This window comes from Stenella coeruleoalba (assembly GCF_951394435.1).
Source record: "Stenella coeruleoalba genome assembly, chromosome: 11".
NCBI classification, from domain to species: domain Eukaryota; kingdom Metazoa; phylum Chordata; class Mammalia; order Artiodactyla; family Delphinidae; genus Stenella; species Stenella coeruleoalba.
Genome location: NC_137157.1, coordinates 46,137,105 through 46,158,326, shown reverse-complemented (window position 1 = coordinate 46,158,326; position 21,222 = coordinate 46,137,105). Strand labels below are relative to the sequence as shown.

The 21,222-nt window shown below is 37.7% G+C and overlaps 1 protein-coding gene across 1 annotated transcript in view; it reads right to left on the bottom strand.

Moving 5' to 3' along the window:
• PTPRR (protein tyrosine phosphatase receptor type R) overlaps nt 1–21,222 on the bottom strand; it is a 378,611-nt gene that overhangs the window by 218,338 nt on the left and 139,051 nt on the right. The window contains exon 14 of the mRNA XM_079937947.1: nt 15,421–15,719. Coding sequence (XP_079794073.1) covers nt 15,421–15,719 — 299 coding nt within the window. The remainder of the gene's footprint in view (nt 1–15,420; nt 15,720–21,222) is intronic.

Sequence of the window (21,222 nt, the reverse complement as noted above, 5' to 3'; positions counted from 1 at the left end):
TGGAAACAATGTGAGTTACCATGAATAGAGAAAGGGTTGAATAAATTATGGTATAACCGCATCATGAAGTAGTATGACCATTGACTAGAAAAGTTTTCCATGAGTATCAGTGGGACAGAAAGGAAAAAAGAGCAAAGAAGTATTTATAATATTATACCATTTTTGTGGAACATAAAATGACAAAAATTCCAATATAGGTATATGTATACATGTACATATATGTGTGTGATCATGCATGTATATGGATATGTATGTATGTGTGGATTATATGAGCATGAAGAAAATAAATAAAAGGATACATATTAGGTTCTTAGTATGAATGACCAGGATAATATGGGCGTTCAACAGAAGAAGATAAAGTGGATGAAGGGAAGGAGGACAGGGGAAGGAAAACACAAAACATACTAAACAAGAATGATAACAATAAAAATAAAATGATTTCTCACTTATGTAGAACTATGCATGCATAAGCTTATCCACATATAAAGAAACTAGGGAAAGCTAAATGAAAGAGTTAAATGTGCCTTGTAAAAATGACCATGATATATCGTTAAGTAGAAAAAAGAGAGACAGCCACAAAAAAGTTATTTTTAAAAGGAGGCAAATATAAACGTTTGAACACAAAACAATTAAAATTTTGTATAGCAAAATACACCATAAAAAAAGAGAAATGAGAATCTCGAAATAAATCAATGCAACCCATATGGCAGACAAAGGGATTATATCTCAATAAACAGAGATTCTACAAATTGTTAAGAAAAAGATAATTAACCTGATACACAAGTTACAAATAAGCAATTGCATGAGAGGAAATCCAAATATTCAACACACATGAGAGATGCTCAGTCTTTTCCATGGTCACGGAAATGCAAATGTAAGCAATAACGAGGTGCAGTTCTTCCCCCCACTCCCCAGATCAGCAAAAATGAAAAAGAATCAACAATCAGCTGCTGCTGGAGAGATTTTTAATCAGTCAGGTGTCTTTATACATTACTGGTCAGAGGGCGAATTGCTACAACTGTCCAGAAAATAATAATTTGGTGATATATTAAATACTCTTGGGATAAATAATCTCTCTTTTGAAAATCTCTCATTCATATATATAAAAATACATAAATGAACAATATATGCTTATGTACATACTATATGTACAAGCACATATGTGTGTAAATATATATACATACATATTATATACACACATACGTATATATGTTCTTTTTTCTCTAAGGGTGTATATTAAAGACATTTATTGCAGTTTTGTCATGGCAATTACAAAACACATAAAGAACAACCGAATGTACACTGAATCTGAGGAACAGTTTAAGAAAATGTGGTATATAAAAACTTCAAAATTTTAAATTATTTAGAATTAGTCTTCCGTTTAGAAGAAATAAGGCAAATTTATATCTAAAAGACTTCAAGGTATATCTATGACCTGTTATTATTAAGCAAAGCAAGCTGTAGAGTCTGACCCAATTTTTAAAAAACAATTGGAAACACTATATATGCATTTAAAATAAAGAAATGTGTAATATAAATTTAAAAGATTCACATCCCTACATAATTATAAAGGTAAGCTTCAATTACCTAGAGTATGTGTTTATATGTGTGGAATCCTTATTACCTGATCTTCCCTAATAAATTGGGAATAAATGATGAGGTTATTATTAGGTTATCAATAAGTTAGTCTGCATTTGGATTAATAACACCTTTAAAAAATAAAAGTCTTTTTTTGTAACAGAAACTACTGACAATACAGCAAGTGTTAAGATCCTGACGGCAATTAATACATTATTTTACTTCAGAAAATTCTAGGCAAAAAGAAGGCATTGCATCTGGGAGCGTGACAAGAGGTGAACGCGGAGCAGGTGTTAGGACATTCTGGCTGACAGAAGAGATGGTTAGGCTTTCAGCAGATAAGAATAGCAGGTGGGAGTTTCACAAGACATGGCCAATGGCAACATGAAAAGCTACCAGGAGGTACAGGTGTGGGCTGGCTGTGACATCCGAGTTGAAAGACAGAACTAGTAATAAGGCAGGTTTCCAGGCTCAGAGAAACTGAAGTGCCGGTTGGCCGAACAAAGCAGACACTCAAGAAAGGAAGGTGATGTCAAGAACCCAGGTAATTAGCAATGGAACTTAAGGAGGGTTTTAGTCAGGGCCACCACGTGTGGTTGTGTGGGCTGTGTGATGCACAGCTTCAGGGGATGCTGTTGGCTTAAGCTACAGTGTGAGAGGTACCTCCTAGGTATGTATAGCAAGGCAAGAAGCCCATTACAGTCCTGGGATTTTACCCCAAGATCAGAGTAGATCAGCAACAAAACTGACAACCTGCTGATTATCACCATCACCATCATCACCACCACCAATGACAACATGACTGTGCTGGCTGACATTATGACATGTGCTATGCTTTACAGAACACATTCACTGGTCCTAGAAAGAGCCAAAGAAGGTAGCCAGGTCAGATATTACAATTGTCATTAAAATGGAAGAACAAAGACTCAGAAATGTTCACTGACTTGCCCAAGATCTCAAAGGTAGTCAGTGGCAGAACAGGCATGTGAACTCCAGACATCTCCTTCTAAAACCATTCTGTTCCCACTGTCTTAAACTGCTCACGACGGGAATGAAGATTGGTCCATGACATTGGGACTGGGTTGAGGTTGGGGCCTGCTGAGCAGTGAGCCAAACAGATCATCATACGCATCGTAATTTTAAAATATGAATTATATTTTCTTATTTTTTCAAACCCAAGGGGTAAACAAATTCTCCTTGGAAGGGGATTTCCTGCTGTGTAGCATTCAGACTCAACTTGTCCATACTGATTTCTATTTTGTTGTAGTGACTATTTGTTTAGACAGAATATATTACACAAAGGATTTATGGCAGCTTACAAAAACACATATAATACAAAATAAAACTGAATAAAAAGTAAGGAAATGAAGAAATTGAATTAGAAGGAAAATGAGTGAAGAAAAGAAAACAACCAGCCAAGAATGAGGTTAGTTCACAAAATAAATAAGGCCCTCAATAAAGTTCTCTCTATTTGCTAGAGGTAGACCACAGATTTGGCTCTCAGCTTTTCAGCAGTCAAGAGGAAGAGGGAAACATGATTCACAGCATTTAAAAGATACAATTATAAGCCAGTGGCTCAGGAGAAATACAAGTATTCTTGGTACTAAGACTAGAAAGCTATATTTTCCATGGTTTCATATAATGCTAATAATAGCAGTCAGTTTTTATAAGGATCTTACTATGTGTCAGGCATGATGCTAAGTGCTTTGAACGCTTTATCTCATTCAATTCCCACATGAATATCATAGTATTATTAGTATCATTTTTTTTTTACAAATGAGGAAAATGAAATACAGAGATGTTAAGTAAGTCCCTGAAGGAAACACAATTAATAAGTACCTCATTTGGGATTCCAACACAGTTCCGCTGACTCCAAAGTTATGCTTCTACCACACAGCTTCCATTTGGGAGCTATACCTTGATCCAATCCCTAAGTATCCCTGAATATACAATAGAACCCCTCAATATCCAATCTAATAGAGTCCCCACCACTTCCTCTCTGCCACATAATTTCATTTCGTTTTCTTCATTGCACTTACCACCATCTGAAATATCTTCAGCTGCTCGACTTATTTTACTGTCTTTCTCCTATCAGAACGTGAACTACACAGCTGCAATGATCTTGTTTATCTTACCACTCTTGTATCACCAGAGCCTACTTTACTGCCTAAGACATAGGAGGTACTCAATGATATTTCTGAATGAATGAATGTTTCAAGGAGCAAGTCTTAGGTGTTCATCAAACCTTTTGCATGTCTGAGGATCCAGTTGCCCCTACTTATTCTCAGTTCCTTCTCCAGTCTCCATGATTTATCTATACTAGTTACTCACCAGAAATATATTGTTTTCTATAACTTGGCTATTTTTCATAATCCAGCTTGGCATAGATTTGATTTTATTCAGTTGATCTTGTAATTTTAAAAATTATGTTTAAGAATAAAGATGATACCATTACTTGTCATACATGAAGAAATTTTAAGACATTCATTTGCCCATAAAAAAATGATTGCTGATTTCTAAAAGTCTACTTTCAAAGAATTTGCATAGAGGCCTATTCCATACAGATTTTGCTATTCGCTGCCCAATAATTCCTATTTAAAAAATGGACCAGGGGCTTCCCTGGTGGCGCAGTGGTTGAGAGTCCGCCTGCCGATGCAGGGGACACGGGTTCGTGCTCCAGGTCCGGAAAGATCGCACATGCCGCGGAGCAGCTGGGCCCGTGAGCCATGGCCGCTGAGCCTGCGCATCCGGAGCCTGTGCTCCACAACGGGAGAGGCCACAACAGTGAGAGGCCCGCGTACCACAAAAAACCAAACCAAAACAACAGAAAACCCAGACCAGTTCTAAGCAACTTAATGGCTTAAAGCACAAAGAACCACATGTTAACTTGTTCTGGTTTAACACCTAATTCTAGTTGTCATGTTTTCAGGCAGGAAAAGTAGTCAAATTCTTAAACAGTGCAGCTTCACTAGGTCAATAATGCTCCCATTATTAGAAAATTAGGAGGCTTTTGAACTACAGACACACGAACACATAGAGAGCCCCAAGATATTCAGAATAAATGAACGACATTCATAAATGCAATCCAGGAAATCTGGGATTAAGACTGTTAGCCCTGATTGTCTTAAGTCGTATGCTCAGTGTTCTCTAAGTCCTTCCGGCTCTCTTGGAATCTGTATCACATGGCTGCCATTTCCAGAAAGGGGGGCAAACAAATCTCACAAACATCGCTCCCTGCAATCTTAGGAACTGTCTGAACATCTGGCCTAGCCCTCAAAAGTAGGTCTTTTTGCTTCTTGTTTCTTGAAGTTTTCTGTTGCTAACTTACTGTTTCAGTTAAATGACTAAATCATACGAAAATGTAGGCTAAATTGAAAGATATGTAAAGTTGATGATGTCCTCTTGATTTATTTTTCTGGATTCAGGTGGTCCAAATGTAGCAGACAGGTAAGGAAAGAAGCAACTTGGGCTATGAATAATGGCTGGATTATACTTTCATACTTCAAAAAGAAAATTTGGAAAATGTATGAAGTACAAGATAATGACCCATCTCCTCTATGAAAACACAATGATAAATGGCTAAGGTGCTGTGATATTGTGATTTATAATAAGAAAAAATATTTTGGTCTTCATCCACAGTTCCTGGTACCCTCATAGTTTCCTACATAAGAGCAATGGAAACATCTTTCTTAATTTAGTTTTGTTCCCAGTTCCTGAACTAACTCAAGTCATGAAGGCGAAAGGGGTATGTTTTGTTATTCATAACAAGCCCTTTCACCCACACCTGACTTTATGTTAATGAGGTGACTTTTGGACCACCCATCCCCCTAAAGATGAGGGCACGTTGCCAGGAGAAATAACCTAATGATGAGAGGGACAGAATTTTCAGTCCAATCCCCCAGCCTCTAGGGAAGGGAGAAGGGTTGGAGGTTGAATCCATTACCAATGACCAATGATTTAATCAATCGTGCCTATGTAATGAAGCCTCTATAAAAACCCAAAAGAACAGGGTTTGGAGAGATTCCAGGTTGGTGGAGGTGCTTGGAGAGTGGCTCACCCAGAGAGGGCAGGGGAGTGCTGTGTCCCGTCTCACATAACTTGCCCTTTGCATCTTTCCGTTTGCCTTTTCCCAAGTTATATTTTTTATAATAAACTGGTAATCTAGTGAGTAAACTGCTATCCTGAGCTCTGTGAGCCACTCCAGCAAATTAATTAAACCCAATAAAGGGGTCGTGGGAACTCCAGTTTATAGCCAGTTGATCAGAAACACAGGTAACAACCTGGATTTGTGATTGGCACCTGAATGGAAGCGGGGGGCAGTCTTATAGGACTGAGCCCTTAACCTGTGGAATCTGGTGCTCTCTCCAAGTAGATAGTGTCAGAACTGAATTAAATTGTGGGATACCCAGCTGGTGTCGCAGAATTGCTTGGTATGGCAATTCGCCCCCTCTTCACATTTGGTGGCCAGAAATGTCATGAGTGAAGTATTGAGAGTAATGTAGAGAGTAGAGGAGAAACACAGGAGGAATTCTTCCTTTGCTTTTTGGTGTTAGAAGTGGAATTTGCTATAACAGTTCTGGTTCATGAAAACATGTGGTTTGGGAAGAAAAAGGATGAAAGGGCAGGGGATAAGAACCTGTGATTCCTGGGTGGCCACGTGGTCAGCCGTGGTATGAAGCAGCAGCTGTGCTGTGCTCATTTACTAAAGATAAAAGTTACCAGTGAGTAAGCTTCATAACTTTGCTTAGGGAGACAACCTTCCAGAGACTTTTAGCTCCTATGTTTTCTTAAAACAAGAGAAAGGAACAAATTATTTCTACCATCTGAGTTACAGGGATCATCTTGAGAAAACGAAGTCATTTGCTGAATGGTGCCAATCCCATCCTGCACCGGCAAGGCCAGATGCCCAGAAAGCCCAGTTTAATTATCCATTGGTAGTTAGATTTTAAATACAGCATTGTGCAGTAAAAAAAAAAAAAAAAAAAAAACTAAGAATAATTTATAGGTATTTATGATTAGAGAGGAACAGAGAAAGAAGGAAAGAAAGAAAGAGGTACAAAGTCATTCACAGAGGGTGCAAGAGAACAGTTCTTAACAACTAGCAAACCAAAGGTAATTTTTGGACAAGTAAATATTTGCTCCAAAGAAAAGATATCCTCTTTGTTTATCTGCAGACTCCATTTGTTTACACATTATTGTGAAAAGTTTGGACTAAAAGAAGAGTTTTTAAGGTCTAACGTAATGAGACACAGTACTTTCCATCTTCTTCAATGAAAAGTCCTGAAATACAATATGCTCTTAACAGAACATCCTTTTTTTGTCCTGCTAATTTCTTTGGCTGCTTTAAATATTTCCCTTGCTTGAGATTTAAGGTCTATGGAACATGCATAATTTGGCCAAGTGCAAAAAAATAGATACCATATTACAATTATATAGAGAGTTCATAAAGAAAGTAGTTTCCCTTAAGATAAGCTCCCTAATTCTCTCAATATTATTAAGTAGGTAGTTGCAATGAAAAAAAATACTCTATTTGATATATTCAACATTTATTTCTCCTTCTCAGAATTAGTTGCCTTAACTTACTGAATGTGTTGGGAATATGTCAATACATAGAACTGTAAAATCTATTACACAATGGAATTTTTAGCAGCTCATAAAAGTGATGCTATATAACGATAGTTAATGACATGGAGAAGTGTCCATAATATAAACTAAGTAAAAAAAACTATAAAACCTTATGCATGCAGATTGCATATTTTTATAAAAAATGGTCTACATTCACATATATATAAAAGACCATATAGATACATATATCAAGATGAGATTGTTATCTAACAGTTAAGGATTATTTTTACTTCCTCCTTTTCCTTTGCTATATTTCTAAATATTCTGAAACTCTATGAAAATATATTCCTTTTGGAGTTAAAATAAAAACATTACTAAATATCCAATGTCCAATTAGTATGATCATTAAACCAGTTCTCTTAAGACATCAATCATCCTAATGTTGAGTCTAATTATGCAAAACAAACAGATGTACTACGTGGTCCAGTGTTGAAACTTCACACAGACATTGCCTAAGCTTGACCTCTAGCTTTCCAGAATGTGTTCCAGCATCCTCCTTGCTGCTTTAGTAGCTAGAAATGTAGAAAAGCAACAGATGGTGACAGTTGTGACTGTCAGGATGCCAAGCTCAAGAATGGAATTTCTACTTCAAGATGATTTTGCAGGGGTACAATAATATCTGGAGAATCTAAGCACAAAGTTTTCCAAAATGCAAACGTTTGGGACTTAAAAAGAAAGGTGATTATGTAAGAAGCTCTTATAGTTTAACATTAAGCCTTTAGGTTAAGAAAAGAGTAGAAAGTTAACCAGATACCTGAAGTAGATTACAGAATTTCTTCTTCTAGACTTTCTTAAAGTGAAATCTAATTTGACATTATAATTCATTTTTTATGATGATCTATAGGATGGCCATTACAGGTCTTTCACATTTTAACCTCTGGCTCCAACATGAACACCTAGCTATCGATGACTGTATGTTCAGAGCATGAGAATTTACATTATCATTAGCTTAAATAGAATATAATTCATGAAGTTAAATTTTCTGTTGGGAAAATTTATAATACTTTCCCAAAGCAAACCAAAAAATTAACTTACATTAAACATTACATTAAAAATTAACATGTTTGAGTTTTGAAGTCACACAAATCTGAATTCTGCCTCTAGCACTTTTTTTGTTTTGGATCCCCGACTCTACTAATTTTTTTTTAACATCTTTATTGGAGTATAATTGCTGTACAATGGTGTGTTAGTTGCTGCTGTATAACAAAGTGAATCAGCTATACGTAGGCATATATCCCCATACACCCTCCCTCTTGTATCTCCCTTCCACCCTCCCTATCCCATCCCTCTATGTCATCGCAAAGCACAGAGCTGATCTGCCTCTAGCACTTTTTATTAAGCAATTAACCTGGAGAAAGTTATTGATTTAGGGCCTTGATTTTTTTTGTCTGTAAATTGTCATCTAGTCATGAGGGGCCTTTTTTTTAATGCTCAAACGTTCTTTGTTGACACAATTTCTTCCACCTTTACAATATACGACGCAATTTCAGTAGCCATATGGTTTCAGCACACAGCTACCTCTCCTGAAGTTTACACGAGGTCCTTAAATCCTCATGTTCCCTGAACTTTATAGGTAGAAGTGCATAACAAGCACTTCTTGTGCTTTGAATACAAAGATTCTCCAATTTTGCTTTGAAGACTGTGACACCTAAACTCCAAGATAGTCCCCAATGATCCCTGCCTCCTGGTATTCATGCCCTCTGCAGTCCCCTCCCCATGAGTGTGGGAGAGACCTAGCAACTCATTTCTAATGAATAGAATACAGTGGAAATGATGGTGTGTGACTTGAAGACGAGGTCATACATGGCACTGTGGTGTCTCTCTCTCCTCACATATTCTGGGGGAAGCCATGTCTGAGCAGTCCTGTGGAGAGGTCCACGTGTTGAGGAACTGAAGCCTCCTGCCAATACCCATGTGAGCGAGCTTGGAAGTGAATCCTTCAGCTTAGTCAAGTCTTCAAAGACTTAGCCCTGCCTGACAGTTTGACTGCAGTTAAGCCCTGAGGCAGAACTACACAACTAATCTGCTCCCAGATTCCTGACCTTCAGAAACTATGTGAAATAATAAATAGTCCTTGTTTAGAGCTGCTAGATGTTGAGGTAATATGTTATGCAACAATAGACAACAAATACACAGACCAAATCCAAAATGATAAGGTGGTAGGGTCTACAGAAAAAAATGCCATTTTCAAGGTAGACATAACTACATTTATTTGAAAATCAAGGAAAAGAACTACACATTTGATTGTTTTAATAAAAGTACTACCATATAAAACCATGGCAGAGATTTTTCTCTCAGGCTTTTATATTCATTCCTTCCAGGAACTTGGGTCTAGTGTCCCAGGACAGCATTGGAAGGCATCAGAGTCACATCCTACACTGCAGTAGACTTGTGTCTTATATCCATGTAGTATTTTGGACTTGGTATTTACTATATGGCCCCGAATACCCTTGACACATAATAATTCATAATTTTCCCAAAGCCTGCATTTGCTTCCCATGTTCTGTGAGTTTGCCCACCACAAGCAACTCACTTAGCCTATGTACTAATGTAGCTTTTCTGGTCCCCACCACATAAGCAGTCACTATCAAGAAGTATACAGGTTACAGTGGTTTTCACAAATTTGAAACATTCTTGGGATAAAATATCCTGGGTCCAACAGATTGCCCTAAATCACAGTCCTCATAGGCAAATAGTCTGGGTGTTAGGACACAGCCCAGGTACCTTAATTTTCTCCGGTGTCAGAATGAATCTGCTGCCTTTTTGGGCCACTGTCAGAGAGTTTAGAGTATGACTTTAGTCACCCTGTTTTTGTACAAGAATCATATTCTTGAGGCCAAGTTGTAAGCTGTCATATCCTCATTATTTCTTGAAGGGGCTATCATGTCTTAGTAAAAACTACAGTCTAGATCTCTGCTTTAGCATACATTTAGCTGCTATCTGGTGTCTAGTCTGCCTTTGGTTGTTAATAGTGTCCCCATTTTTATTCAGGTAACCTCCCCTCTCATAAACAGATTATGGGTTTTTAGGGATGCTCTCGGGGTAAGGCATATGGTTTAGGTTTGAGATAATTTGCCTTATTTTACCACCTGGCCACAAACTATTCAGGGATGAAGTAAGTAATTAACTTAAATTGGTCTATAGGGATGCTCAGGATATTACTGACAGTTGTGAAAGACTCATTCTTTCCCACTGAATATGAACCTCCAAGGATAAAACTCCAGGAGTTTCAGGAAACCATGATAAGATGAAAAAGAATCAGTCTGAGAATAAAGTCACTCCATGGAAAGCAGAGATGGGAGATTGATCCTGGCCAATTATTTGAGCCCTTGATCAAACTACACCTAAAGCTAGATATACTACAGAAGTGCTGTTATTTGAACCATGAAATGTTCTTTAGTTTTGATTGGGTTCTTGTCACTTGCTACAAAATATTCTTAACCATTAAGCCTTCCCTGACATGGAAGAATTCCAGGGGTAGTTATACAGCTTAAACTCACCTTTTGGGACATTCACTATACTAATACAAAATTGTGATTAAACTAATTTGTCTATTAAAAAACAATTATTTATGCACATCACATAACACACTAAATGCTACAAAATTTATTTACTGTAGCAAAGAAATGAGAAGGCAAGACTTTCAAAGCCCTTCAAACCACATCTAGGAATTATCTGTTTACCTGCAAGATGAAACTCAAAAACTTGGTCAACAGCAGAACCAAGTTGAGGAGAGGCATAAACCAGAGCTCAGGATGTAACTGAAACACAGAGTTATCCAGAGCTTTTGGCTTTAATGGTCTTTGAAATCAACCACTTGATAAAAATCTTTGCAAAGAATGTTTTGTGTCAAAAAACAAGAGAATGTCTGTCTGGGTGATGGTCTGGGTGAGTGGTGAGCAAGACAAGAAGCTTCAGGATTCTAGGAATCTCACAGCGACCATCTCAGGCTCTTGGAGACTCCCCATCATCTTCTCATGTGCTCACAGAAGTCTTCCCACTGCCCCCAAAACTGCCACTCTATCTTCTCTTTTCTCCTCCTTTCTCCTTCTCCCTCTCTTCCCTCCTTCCCTCCCTCCATCCCTCCATTCCTTCCTCTCCTGTCCCCTTCCCTCCCCTTCCCTTCCCTTTCCCCCTTCCCTTCCCTCCCCTCCCCTCCCGTCCTTCTCCTCCCCTTTCCTTTCTCCTCCTCCTCCTCTTCTTCCACCTTTCCTCCTATTCCTTCCCTTTATTTTCCTTCCTTCAAGGAAAGGAGTAATCCATAATCTCCCCATCCTTTATATTCCAAAGCCTACCTATTCCCCAGTTCTCTCGGTTGCAGGTTTTTCTCCTTCATCACTTTAAATATGTCCTGCCAGTCCCTTCTGGCTTGCAGAGTTTCTGCTGAAAGATCAGCTGTTAACCTTATGGGGATCCCCTTGTGTGTTATTTGTTGTTTTTCCCTTGCTGCTTTTAATATGTTTTCTTTGTATTTAATTTTTGACAGTTTGATTAATATGTGTCTTGGCGTATTTCTCCTTGGATTTATCCTGTATGGGACTTTCTGTGCTTCCTGGACTTGATTAACTATTTCCTTTCCCATATTAGGGAAGTTTTCAACTATAATCTCTTCAAATATTTTCTCAGTCCCTTTCTTTTTCTCTTCTTCTTCTGGAACCCGTATAATTAGAATGTTGGTGTGTTTAATGTTGTCCCAGAGGTCTCTGAGACTGTCCTCAGTTCTTTTCATTCTTTTTTCTTTATTCTGCTCTGCAGTAGTTATTTCCACTATTTTACCTTTCAGGTCACTTATCCGTTCTGCCTCAGTTATTCTGCTATTGATCCCATCTAGAGTATTTTTAATTTCATTTATCGTGTTGTTCATCGTTGCTTGTTTGCTCTTTAGTTCTTCTAGGTCCTTGTTAAATGTTTCTTGCATTTTATCTATTCTATTTCCAAGATTTTGGATCATCGTTACTATCATTATTCTGAATTCTTTTTCAGGTAGACTGCCTATTTCCTCTTCATTTGTTAGGTCTGGTGGGTTTTTATCTTGCTCTTTCATCTGCTGTGTTTTTCTGTCTTCTCATTTTGCTTATCTTACTGTGTTTGGGGTCTCCTTTTTGCAGACTGCAGGTTCGTAGTTCCCGTTGTTTTTGGTGTCTGTCCCCAGTGGCTAAGGTTGGTTCAGTGGGTTGTGTAGGCTTCCTGGTGGAGGGGACTAGTGCCTGTGTTCTGGTGGATGAGGCTGGATCTTGTCTTTCTGGTTGGCAGGTCCATGGCTGGTGGTGTGTTTTGGGGTGTCTGTGGACTTATTATGATTTTAGGCAGCCTCTCTGCTAATGGGTGGGGTTGTGTTCCTGTCTCGCTAGTTGTTTGGCATAGGATGTCCAGCACTGTAGCTTGCTGGTCGTTGAGTGAAGCTGAGTGCTGGTATTGAGATGGAGATCTCTGGGAGATTTTCGCCTCCCCAGGTCTCTCATACTTTGCCCAAGCTAAAATGTTCTTCACCCAGCAACCTATGCTGAACTTGCTGAACTGGAAAAGCCTGCATCTGCTTCCACTCTACCATTTTCCCTCACACCCCGGGGTTCCCTCCTTCCTAAAGTGGTAGCCTTGTGGCCTGATGTATATTGATGGAATTCTCAGCACTCATTTGGTTAAAGCCATTTTTTTTTCTCCTACCACAGCCTTGACCTTGAGGACATTCATATTCCCTGTATATTGCATTTGTACAAAAATCTTAATAACAGCTTCTTAATTGAACCTCTGGAACATAATTAGAATGCTTTGGGATAAACATTCTAATTGTGCTGTCCTCTCCTTGGAATAAATAAACTGCATATTTTCCTGACTCTAAAAGAAAGAAGATAAAGGAAAAAATTCATTTGTGGACAAATGTTCTTATGAAATGCTTTGTGCCAGAAACTTGGAATCAGGAAAGGAGGAGGGATACATGCATCTTTCATGTTCCTGTTAAATTTTTAATTTTAAAACTCATGGTTTTGATGATGTCAGAAACAAGTGAGAGAGAAAGAAATAATTGATCTCTCCTCTGAGCTAGGAAGATTTAAAAGTTATGTACTTATATATTTTGGAAGTTGGGAGTGGCTTTTTACTCTGGCTAAAAGAAAATCACAATAATTTCCCCAATTCAGGAAATGAATACTCATTAATACTGCTCATTTTGGTATAAATGAAGCCACAAAATAATTCTTTGGTACCACAAGAATTCTTTTGGTACCATATATTACACACACACACACACACACACACACACACACACACACACACACACGTATGCAAACACATATCAATTACTCAACCAAATTCATTTAGCAGCTGAAATATCTCCCTTTCATCATGTACGTTCTATTCCTAAATCTCTTTTCTTAAAGCATGAACCTTCAAACCCGCTGATACTTGGTTAAATGCTGACCCTCTGCTTTTTTGAGTAAGCTGAAAATTATTGATTTATTTAAAAATAACTCCACTTCCCTGGTTTTCCTACTAAATCACCATGTGCATAAGTAATGTAAGTGGATTACAGGAAACATTAGCACTAGCAATGGTTGTTGCAAGCCACCAGCGCCATGGCACCGTTAGAGACTAGATCAAGAGAGGTTAGGGAAGGCTAAGCCGCAAAATCGCCCATTGCCTTCATGTCATCCTCACCCAAAAGAAAAAGCACAGCTTCTTCATGAATCTCCAAACCACAAATGAGCTAAAAGTGAAAGGACCTGCCAGAGTTCCTCACTGATGCCTTTTATTCTCCATAATATTAAATTAACTAGACAGTACATGACATTATAAGATAGAACAAACCTCTTGAACCGTAATTCACAGCGACTTTAGGAGTTGACGACTATGGGTGGATGATGGTCAATAGAGGAAATATCTCTCCTGAGCCTGAGCATTAGCACAGGCATATCCAGATACAGCGACATTATTAACATCATTTGTCTTCACTCAATAGACACAGTGCATGGCTTTCACCTTCAGAACATCTGTTACTCGTGTAAATGCAGAAAATTTGTTCAAGTATTTCAGGAGGCCAAATCACCCACATATTGTCTCTTAACAACAGCTCATCTTATGTTCTCTATTTATGATTTTTATTGGCTTACCAACATTTCTCCCCAGACATTTCCCAAGCAAAACTAGAGACTCCATCGCACTTGTGGATGCCCCAAATGATGGGTATTTCTAGATACCCCGAATGATGGCCAGATCATAATAAATATTGAATGGATGCTAGTTGAAAACATCAATGAATGGATCTTTGATTCTCAATACTAAGTGTCCTATATGTAGTAGATTAAAAAAATAAATAAAAGGAAAAAAGCTTATTAATTTTAATTACATTAGGTTTATAGAGAGGTTGCCAAAATGCAAACATGGTTTCATTGAATCATCTTGCCTTAAAAGTCAACATATTTGGTTATGGTTGGGGGCAGAAATGCAATTAACAACCATTTAGCTACTGACTTGTAGTTTTAATGTGGATCCTCCTATTGTAATTTTAAACTCGAGAGGGACTATAGTCCAAACAGTGTGTCAACCTTAGCATGTGTTTAAACTATGATACGTCCACAAATTGGGAACCTCTGGCCTGGTTACATACTCTAAGAATACAAAAATGGACCCATTACATCACCTTGATTAATAAAAGGTGATGCTTGTTCAGTGATATTAGGAATATTATCCATCAATTACTTCCAAACCATCTTATCTACTCCAGTTATAGAACACTCTCCTCCCTGTACATCACTCTCTCCCTTTCAGGGTCTCTTCATTTCTTGTAATTTAAGTCAAGTGACCAGAAGATCTTTAATAAGTACTATTTATTTACATAAACTGAGACTCAGGCCTATCTGCTTAGAACAGATTATCACAGAAGTCAGGAGGCTCCATAGGATATGATCCAACATAACTGTAAGGACTTCCTGAAGCCATTTTTTGTTCAAATTATTAAACACCTACTATGCACCTTGCATTGTGCTGTGTAGAGAAGATACAGACAAGGTTTCTTATTTTATGGGCTTAAGTTCAAGAGGAAGCCAACAGATAATAATCAAGTAACAAAAAAGAAATACCAGAGAATAAGAAGTGCTATGGTAAATAGTCATTGAGATCCAATGATAACTATTCACCATTAGGTTTTGTTTGTTTGTTTGTTTTAAAGTATCAACCACAGAGGAAACCATCAGATGAGCATCAGTTAAATGCAGTACTTACCACCACAATCACATTTGCTGCTGGGATTGGCAGGTTTTCCACTTCATGGTCTTGACCAGCCATGGCCAGTAGATTGAGAGATGGGTCATACGCAGGTCTAGGAAATGCTGAATTAACAATTTGGTGGCGTTTGCTTATTTGAGCTTTAGAAGAGGAATGGTAGCTATGTTTCTGTATGTTTTGTGGAGCTATATCCAGGCTCTTCTCAATGTCTTGTGAATGGTGATAAATGAAAGCTGGCTTCCCACTCTTCTTCTGATGAATTGCCAAAAAGTGATCATTATTTCTTGAAAGGCACCCTGAAAGGGGGAAGAAACAGAAACGAAAATCAAAGACCTTATTCAGTAAGTTGAATAGAATATCTGATAAAGAGAATTACCCGTTCTTAGGAAGCTTTAAGGCTTGTGAAGGATTTAGATCAGTTCATCTCCATTTTTGTCCCTGCTCCATTATCCCCGACAATGAGAACACACTTGGTGGTATGGAGTCATCTCAGAGACTTTGGGTGGACAGAAGTGGGTATAGTCGAAAAAGTTCTATTTAAAAGATACTCTAATGCCTCTTTTAGTTAGGAATTTCCTCCTTTATCTAAGCTCATGGTCGTAATACCCCCTTGAGCATCTCTTCTTGGATGTCCTAACTGTTCCTCAAATGACAACCATTTACATATCATATTCAAGCTTTCTTCCCTTTAATCAATAGCATTTCACACAATTCTTATTTTATACTTCGTTTATCCTACTTATAATCAACTATGTCCAATTTTTAAGATACTTATAGACTATTTTAAGCTGACTAAGGGCAGGAATCTGAGTATATGCATTGTGGTGGCAACTTCCAGTTGTGTAATGATATCCATTCTCTCCTTCTTACTTAGTAATATGGCCATCTAGACAAAGTAGTACATGCTCCTTTATTTCTTCTGTTAGGTAAATATCCACTGACTTGAATAACTTTTTCCTATTTGTCATTGGCCACAGGAGGAAAGAGATAACATACACATGTGAGTCAAAAGAATATCACTAGGTCAAACACCAATTAGAAAAGTAAGTTTAAGACCTTCTGTATAAGATGATAAGCAGATTGAACAGATCACAACATAGTAATGCCACCCACACTGTCCTAGCGACCCTAGGCACCACAGATTTCCCCTGGGTATGCCTATGGCAACAACCGCTGTACAAGTGCTGTCCTTAGAAGATTACTTCCTTCCTTTTATAAGAATTCTGGGGTGCCTAGAATTCTCACTGAATATTTATAGTAGAGGAATTGCTAGTTTTTACAGCTTTTTCCATCCATCAAGCCTCTGTGACCAGTATATATTTCTAGCACCTTCAGCAATCCTGTCTTACCAGTATGCTGTCAAATTTCACTTAGAGATAGGAAGACAGGTTATTTCTTCAGTCAGCTCAAGTGCTTTCATCATGATATAATAGTTTGGGAATCATTGGGTCCCAGGGACTTTAGGCTTTTACAGCATTCAGATCACAAATACATTTCACGTGAATTCTGAGCTAGTCATATTGGGTTGGCCAAAAAGTTCGTTCGGGTTTTTCCTTAAGGTGTTACAGAAAACCCGAACGAACTTTTTGGCCAACCCAAGAGAAACTAGTCCTCATGTCTTCAATCCTGAGCATGCTGAATTGACTGTAATTTTTTTTTTTTAAAAATCAAGCTACCATAATTTGCCAAAGATGATGATCGGACAGTGTTACCTTGAAATGACTGTAAACTTTGTTTCTCTGAATGAAATAAGAGTTCCTCAGATTTGGAAATGCCATTGTCATTAGGAACATTGTCATATTAGGAACATATGTAAATGAATATGGTCCTTCACTGTTAATATTCTTGCAGTTTTTGTTTGTTTTTTTGCGGTACATGGGCCTCTCACTGTTGTGGCCTCTCCCGTTGCGGAGCACAGGCTCCGGACGCGCAGGCTCAGCGGCCATGGCTCACGGGCCTAGCCGCTCTGCGGCACATGGGATCCTTCCAGACCGGGGCATGAACCCATGTCCCCTGCATCGGTAGGTGGACCCTCAACCACTGTGCCACCAGGGAAGCCCTATTGCAGTTTTATTAATGGAGACTAGTGCTAAAATATTTTTATATTAATATAAATATAAATATATATAATATATAATATATATATTATTTATATAATAATATATAAATATATATAAAAATTTATATAAATATATAAAAAATATAAAAAAATTTATATAAATATAAATATAAAATATATTAATATATTAACTTTCTGACCACAAATGTTTGTTTAGTATTTTACTAAAAGTAATTCACTAAATGATACTGTAGTGTCCTACAGCATTTCTATACTACAGGTGAAGTTTCCTCCCTCCCCTATTAAAGGACTGAGTCTGACATTGTGAAGAGCAACAATGACATGGTCACCTTGGGGTTAAGAAATAGAGCACATGTATTATTTTTATCCTAGTTGACTTTTTAAATACTCCTCATTTAAAGATGGTCTCTTGTTTCAGGAAAGGCATACTGCATACTTGAATGAATTTGGGTTTTTCACCTGAGGGATTGGCTCTTCTACCAAAAAGAAGGAATCTATAACATTCAGTAGCATGGCAACTGTATCTAACATGATAGTGCTATCGAAATAGTCATGTTAATAAAAATTAACATGCAAAAAAAGCTTGCAAGATTCAGGAAGCAAAAAAAAACCCATAGTGGGGGATGGCGAAGAATTTCACTAAGAAAGAGAAGCGGCTCAGAAGATCAGAGAATGCAGATTTATAAGGAAGGGGAAAATGAATGAAGAACTGAGAAAATTACACAGTTATCTTCAATCTTTCTTTTTATATGATCTCAGTCACAGAAAACCTTTTCAGAGCCACCTTATGTAAATAGAATAGGTGAGTCCAACTAACAGATGTTTCTTGTGCTAAAATTGGCCTACAGGGAAAGGTAAAAAAATCTAATTTTAAGTGCAGTTGAAACACAACTAACATTTCCCAGCCCTATCCAGTCGTATATGTGAAAGGACTTAGTCCTGCTTTGTCCTTGAGTAATGAGAACCAAGATGGCAGCACAATATTAGGAACCCCACCATAGCCATTAGGCAAGAAAAAGTTTTCCAAAGTGTTGTGCTTAGATCCCTACATCAGAATTACCTAGGATATTAAGATGCAGATTCCCAGATCTTAGCCTAGAACTACCATAGCAGACCTCTGGATATGTAGCCTACAAATCTGGATTTCTAATTGAAATTTTCTCACTTTCCAACCCTAAAGTTGAGGACCACCAAGCTAGTACCTGGAATAAGTTTTAGTTTCTGTCTTCAAACATTACCCCTCTATCATCACCTCCTTCACTTTGACATTATAAATATACTCAAGTAAACATTTTAGAAATGTTAAGATTGAGATGTCTGTTAGATATCAAAGTGGAGATGTTGAATTAGAAATTTAATAAATGTTTAGTTCATGGTTGGAGAGAGAGAGAGATTTGTGTCATCCAATACAGATAAAATTTAAAGTCAAGTGACTGGAGATTGATTGAGAAGAGAAGAGTATATAGGACAGAACTCCTGGTAGAATTACAATATTTAGTGTCAAGGAGCTGAATGAAATGGAGCCAGCAAAGATAAATGAGAAGGAATGGTAGTAAAGTAGGAGGAAAACCAAGAAAGAGTAGTTCATAGAAGATTAAGAAAAAAAATGTTTTAGAACCTGTATGCATTATAGGGTCTTAGACAGAAGCAACTGAAAATCAATCTTATAGTGATGTCTCTAGAAACTAGAATATAAATGGAATTTCCACGTGTTTCCATGCAAGCTAAGTCACACTGAAGACACACGCATAGACTTAAAAAATTACAAGGCACATGGTGACCATTGCCATGAGAGATGGTCAGAAGATGGAGAAGTAGGAAGATTCTTATCTAAGAAAGAATAAATAAAAGAGAAAAATAAAGGGGCCTTCAAAATAAGTTAATTAAAACATCCAAAGAGATAAAAGAGAAAAATAAGAATAAGGGATTTGAGGAAAAGAGAACAGGCATGTTTCAATCCAAGTGGAAATCGTAGAAATGAAAAATATCATAATTGATGAAATTCAATATATGGGTTAGACAGCAGACTAGACACCACTGAATAGAGAATTGGTAAGTTGGAAAAGTTTCGGTAATAATTCAGAAAGCAGCACAGAGAAATTAAGAGAGGAGATAAGAAAAAGAAGGTAAGAGTTTGTAGTGGACTCTTCAGATGGGACTCTAAGACCCGTACCTACTGGCATTCATGCCCATTGACAGTGAGCAAGATCTTGCTCTTGACTTACTTCTAACCAACAGGTGATGGGATGTCATTTAGCATTCCCGCTAAAAAAGATGTGACTTCTGTGTTGCTGGGAAACTCCAGCTGACTTTGATGAAGCAAGTTGCCACGTTGGAGAGGTCCATGTGAAGAAGGAGGCTTCTAGCCAAAATCCAGGGAAGAACTAAGGCTCTCAGTTGCAACAATGACTGAGGAACTGAATCCTGCCAGCTATCATGTAAATGAGCTTGGAAGCAAGTCTTTCCTCAGTTGAATCTTCTCCTAGGAGCCTAGTGCAGGCCAACACCTTAACTGAAGTCTTACGAGACACCTTGAAGCAGAAGTCTCAGTTAAGCCACGACCAGATTTCTGACTCACAGAAACTGAGAAATAATAAATATATATTGTTTTAATCTGATAAATTTTAGGGCAATTTGTCATGCAGCAACAGGACACTAATGCAGAAAGACTGAGTGATACTGAGGATAACATGATAGGTTGTAAAATACCTTTAAAAGCATTGAAGACATGAAGCATTAGAAAAATTGAACATTTTACAAGATTTAAGGAGGGAAGTGATATTATAAAATTTATATTTCTCAAAAATTACTCTGGCTATACAAGAAAATGGATTGGGAGGAAGCAAGACTAAGTGCAAAGGTACCAGGTAAAATATTTTAGATGACAGAATAGCCCAGACAAGGTGGCAGTAGAGGGACAAAGCAGAGACAAATTCCAGAAGTGTTAAGACATAGGAATTGACCAAAAAAAAAGGGGAATAAATTCAGTTGTTGAGTTAATGTTGTAGGAAGGAACCAACAGTAGATATTTAAGGATAATTCTATTTCTAGTCAGCAACCCAATGTATGGAGGTGCCCTTTACTGAGACAGAGAAATGTGATTCTGTGGTGCCTACAATATAAAGAAGCAGAAACATCCAGAAAGCAATTATGTTTATGTGGAACTCAGAAGAAAGTTCTGGACTAGAGATAAATACTTAAAAACCATAAGCATAGTAATGGAAAACTGAGTGCCTGAGTGATGAGACTGCCTTGTGGAATGAGAAGAATTATGAGTCTGCAGCAAAGACCCAGAGGAGACCACATTTAAGGAGCAGCTGGAGGATGAAGAAGAAAAATTAGAGATTGTGGAAGTATGGAAGCCATGGGAAGAGTATACCAAGGATCTGTGATTGTCAGTGTCCAGTGTCACTGACAGTCTGAGAGTTCAAACAAGACAACCCTGAACACTTACATAGGATTTACTGATTTAAAATTCATCAGTGGACAGCTGAGCCTGGATATTCAGAGGACCAGATTCAACACGGAAAAGGTTTGGGGACAGCATTCTAGAAGCACAAAGCAAAGCACTCTCCCTGTTGAGTCCCTGAACAAAAGTAAAATAATTTTAAAGGGTTTAAAAGGGTATGAAAGATTCTGAGTCTGGGTAAGATGGAGCAAACACACTCCGCCTTGTTGCTTACATTAAATAGAGCTATAAAACCTGGACAAAATGCATA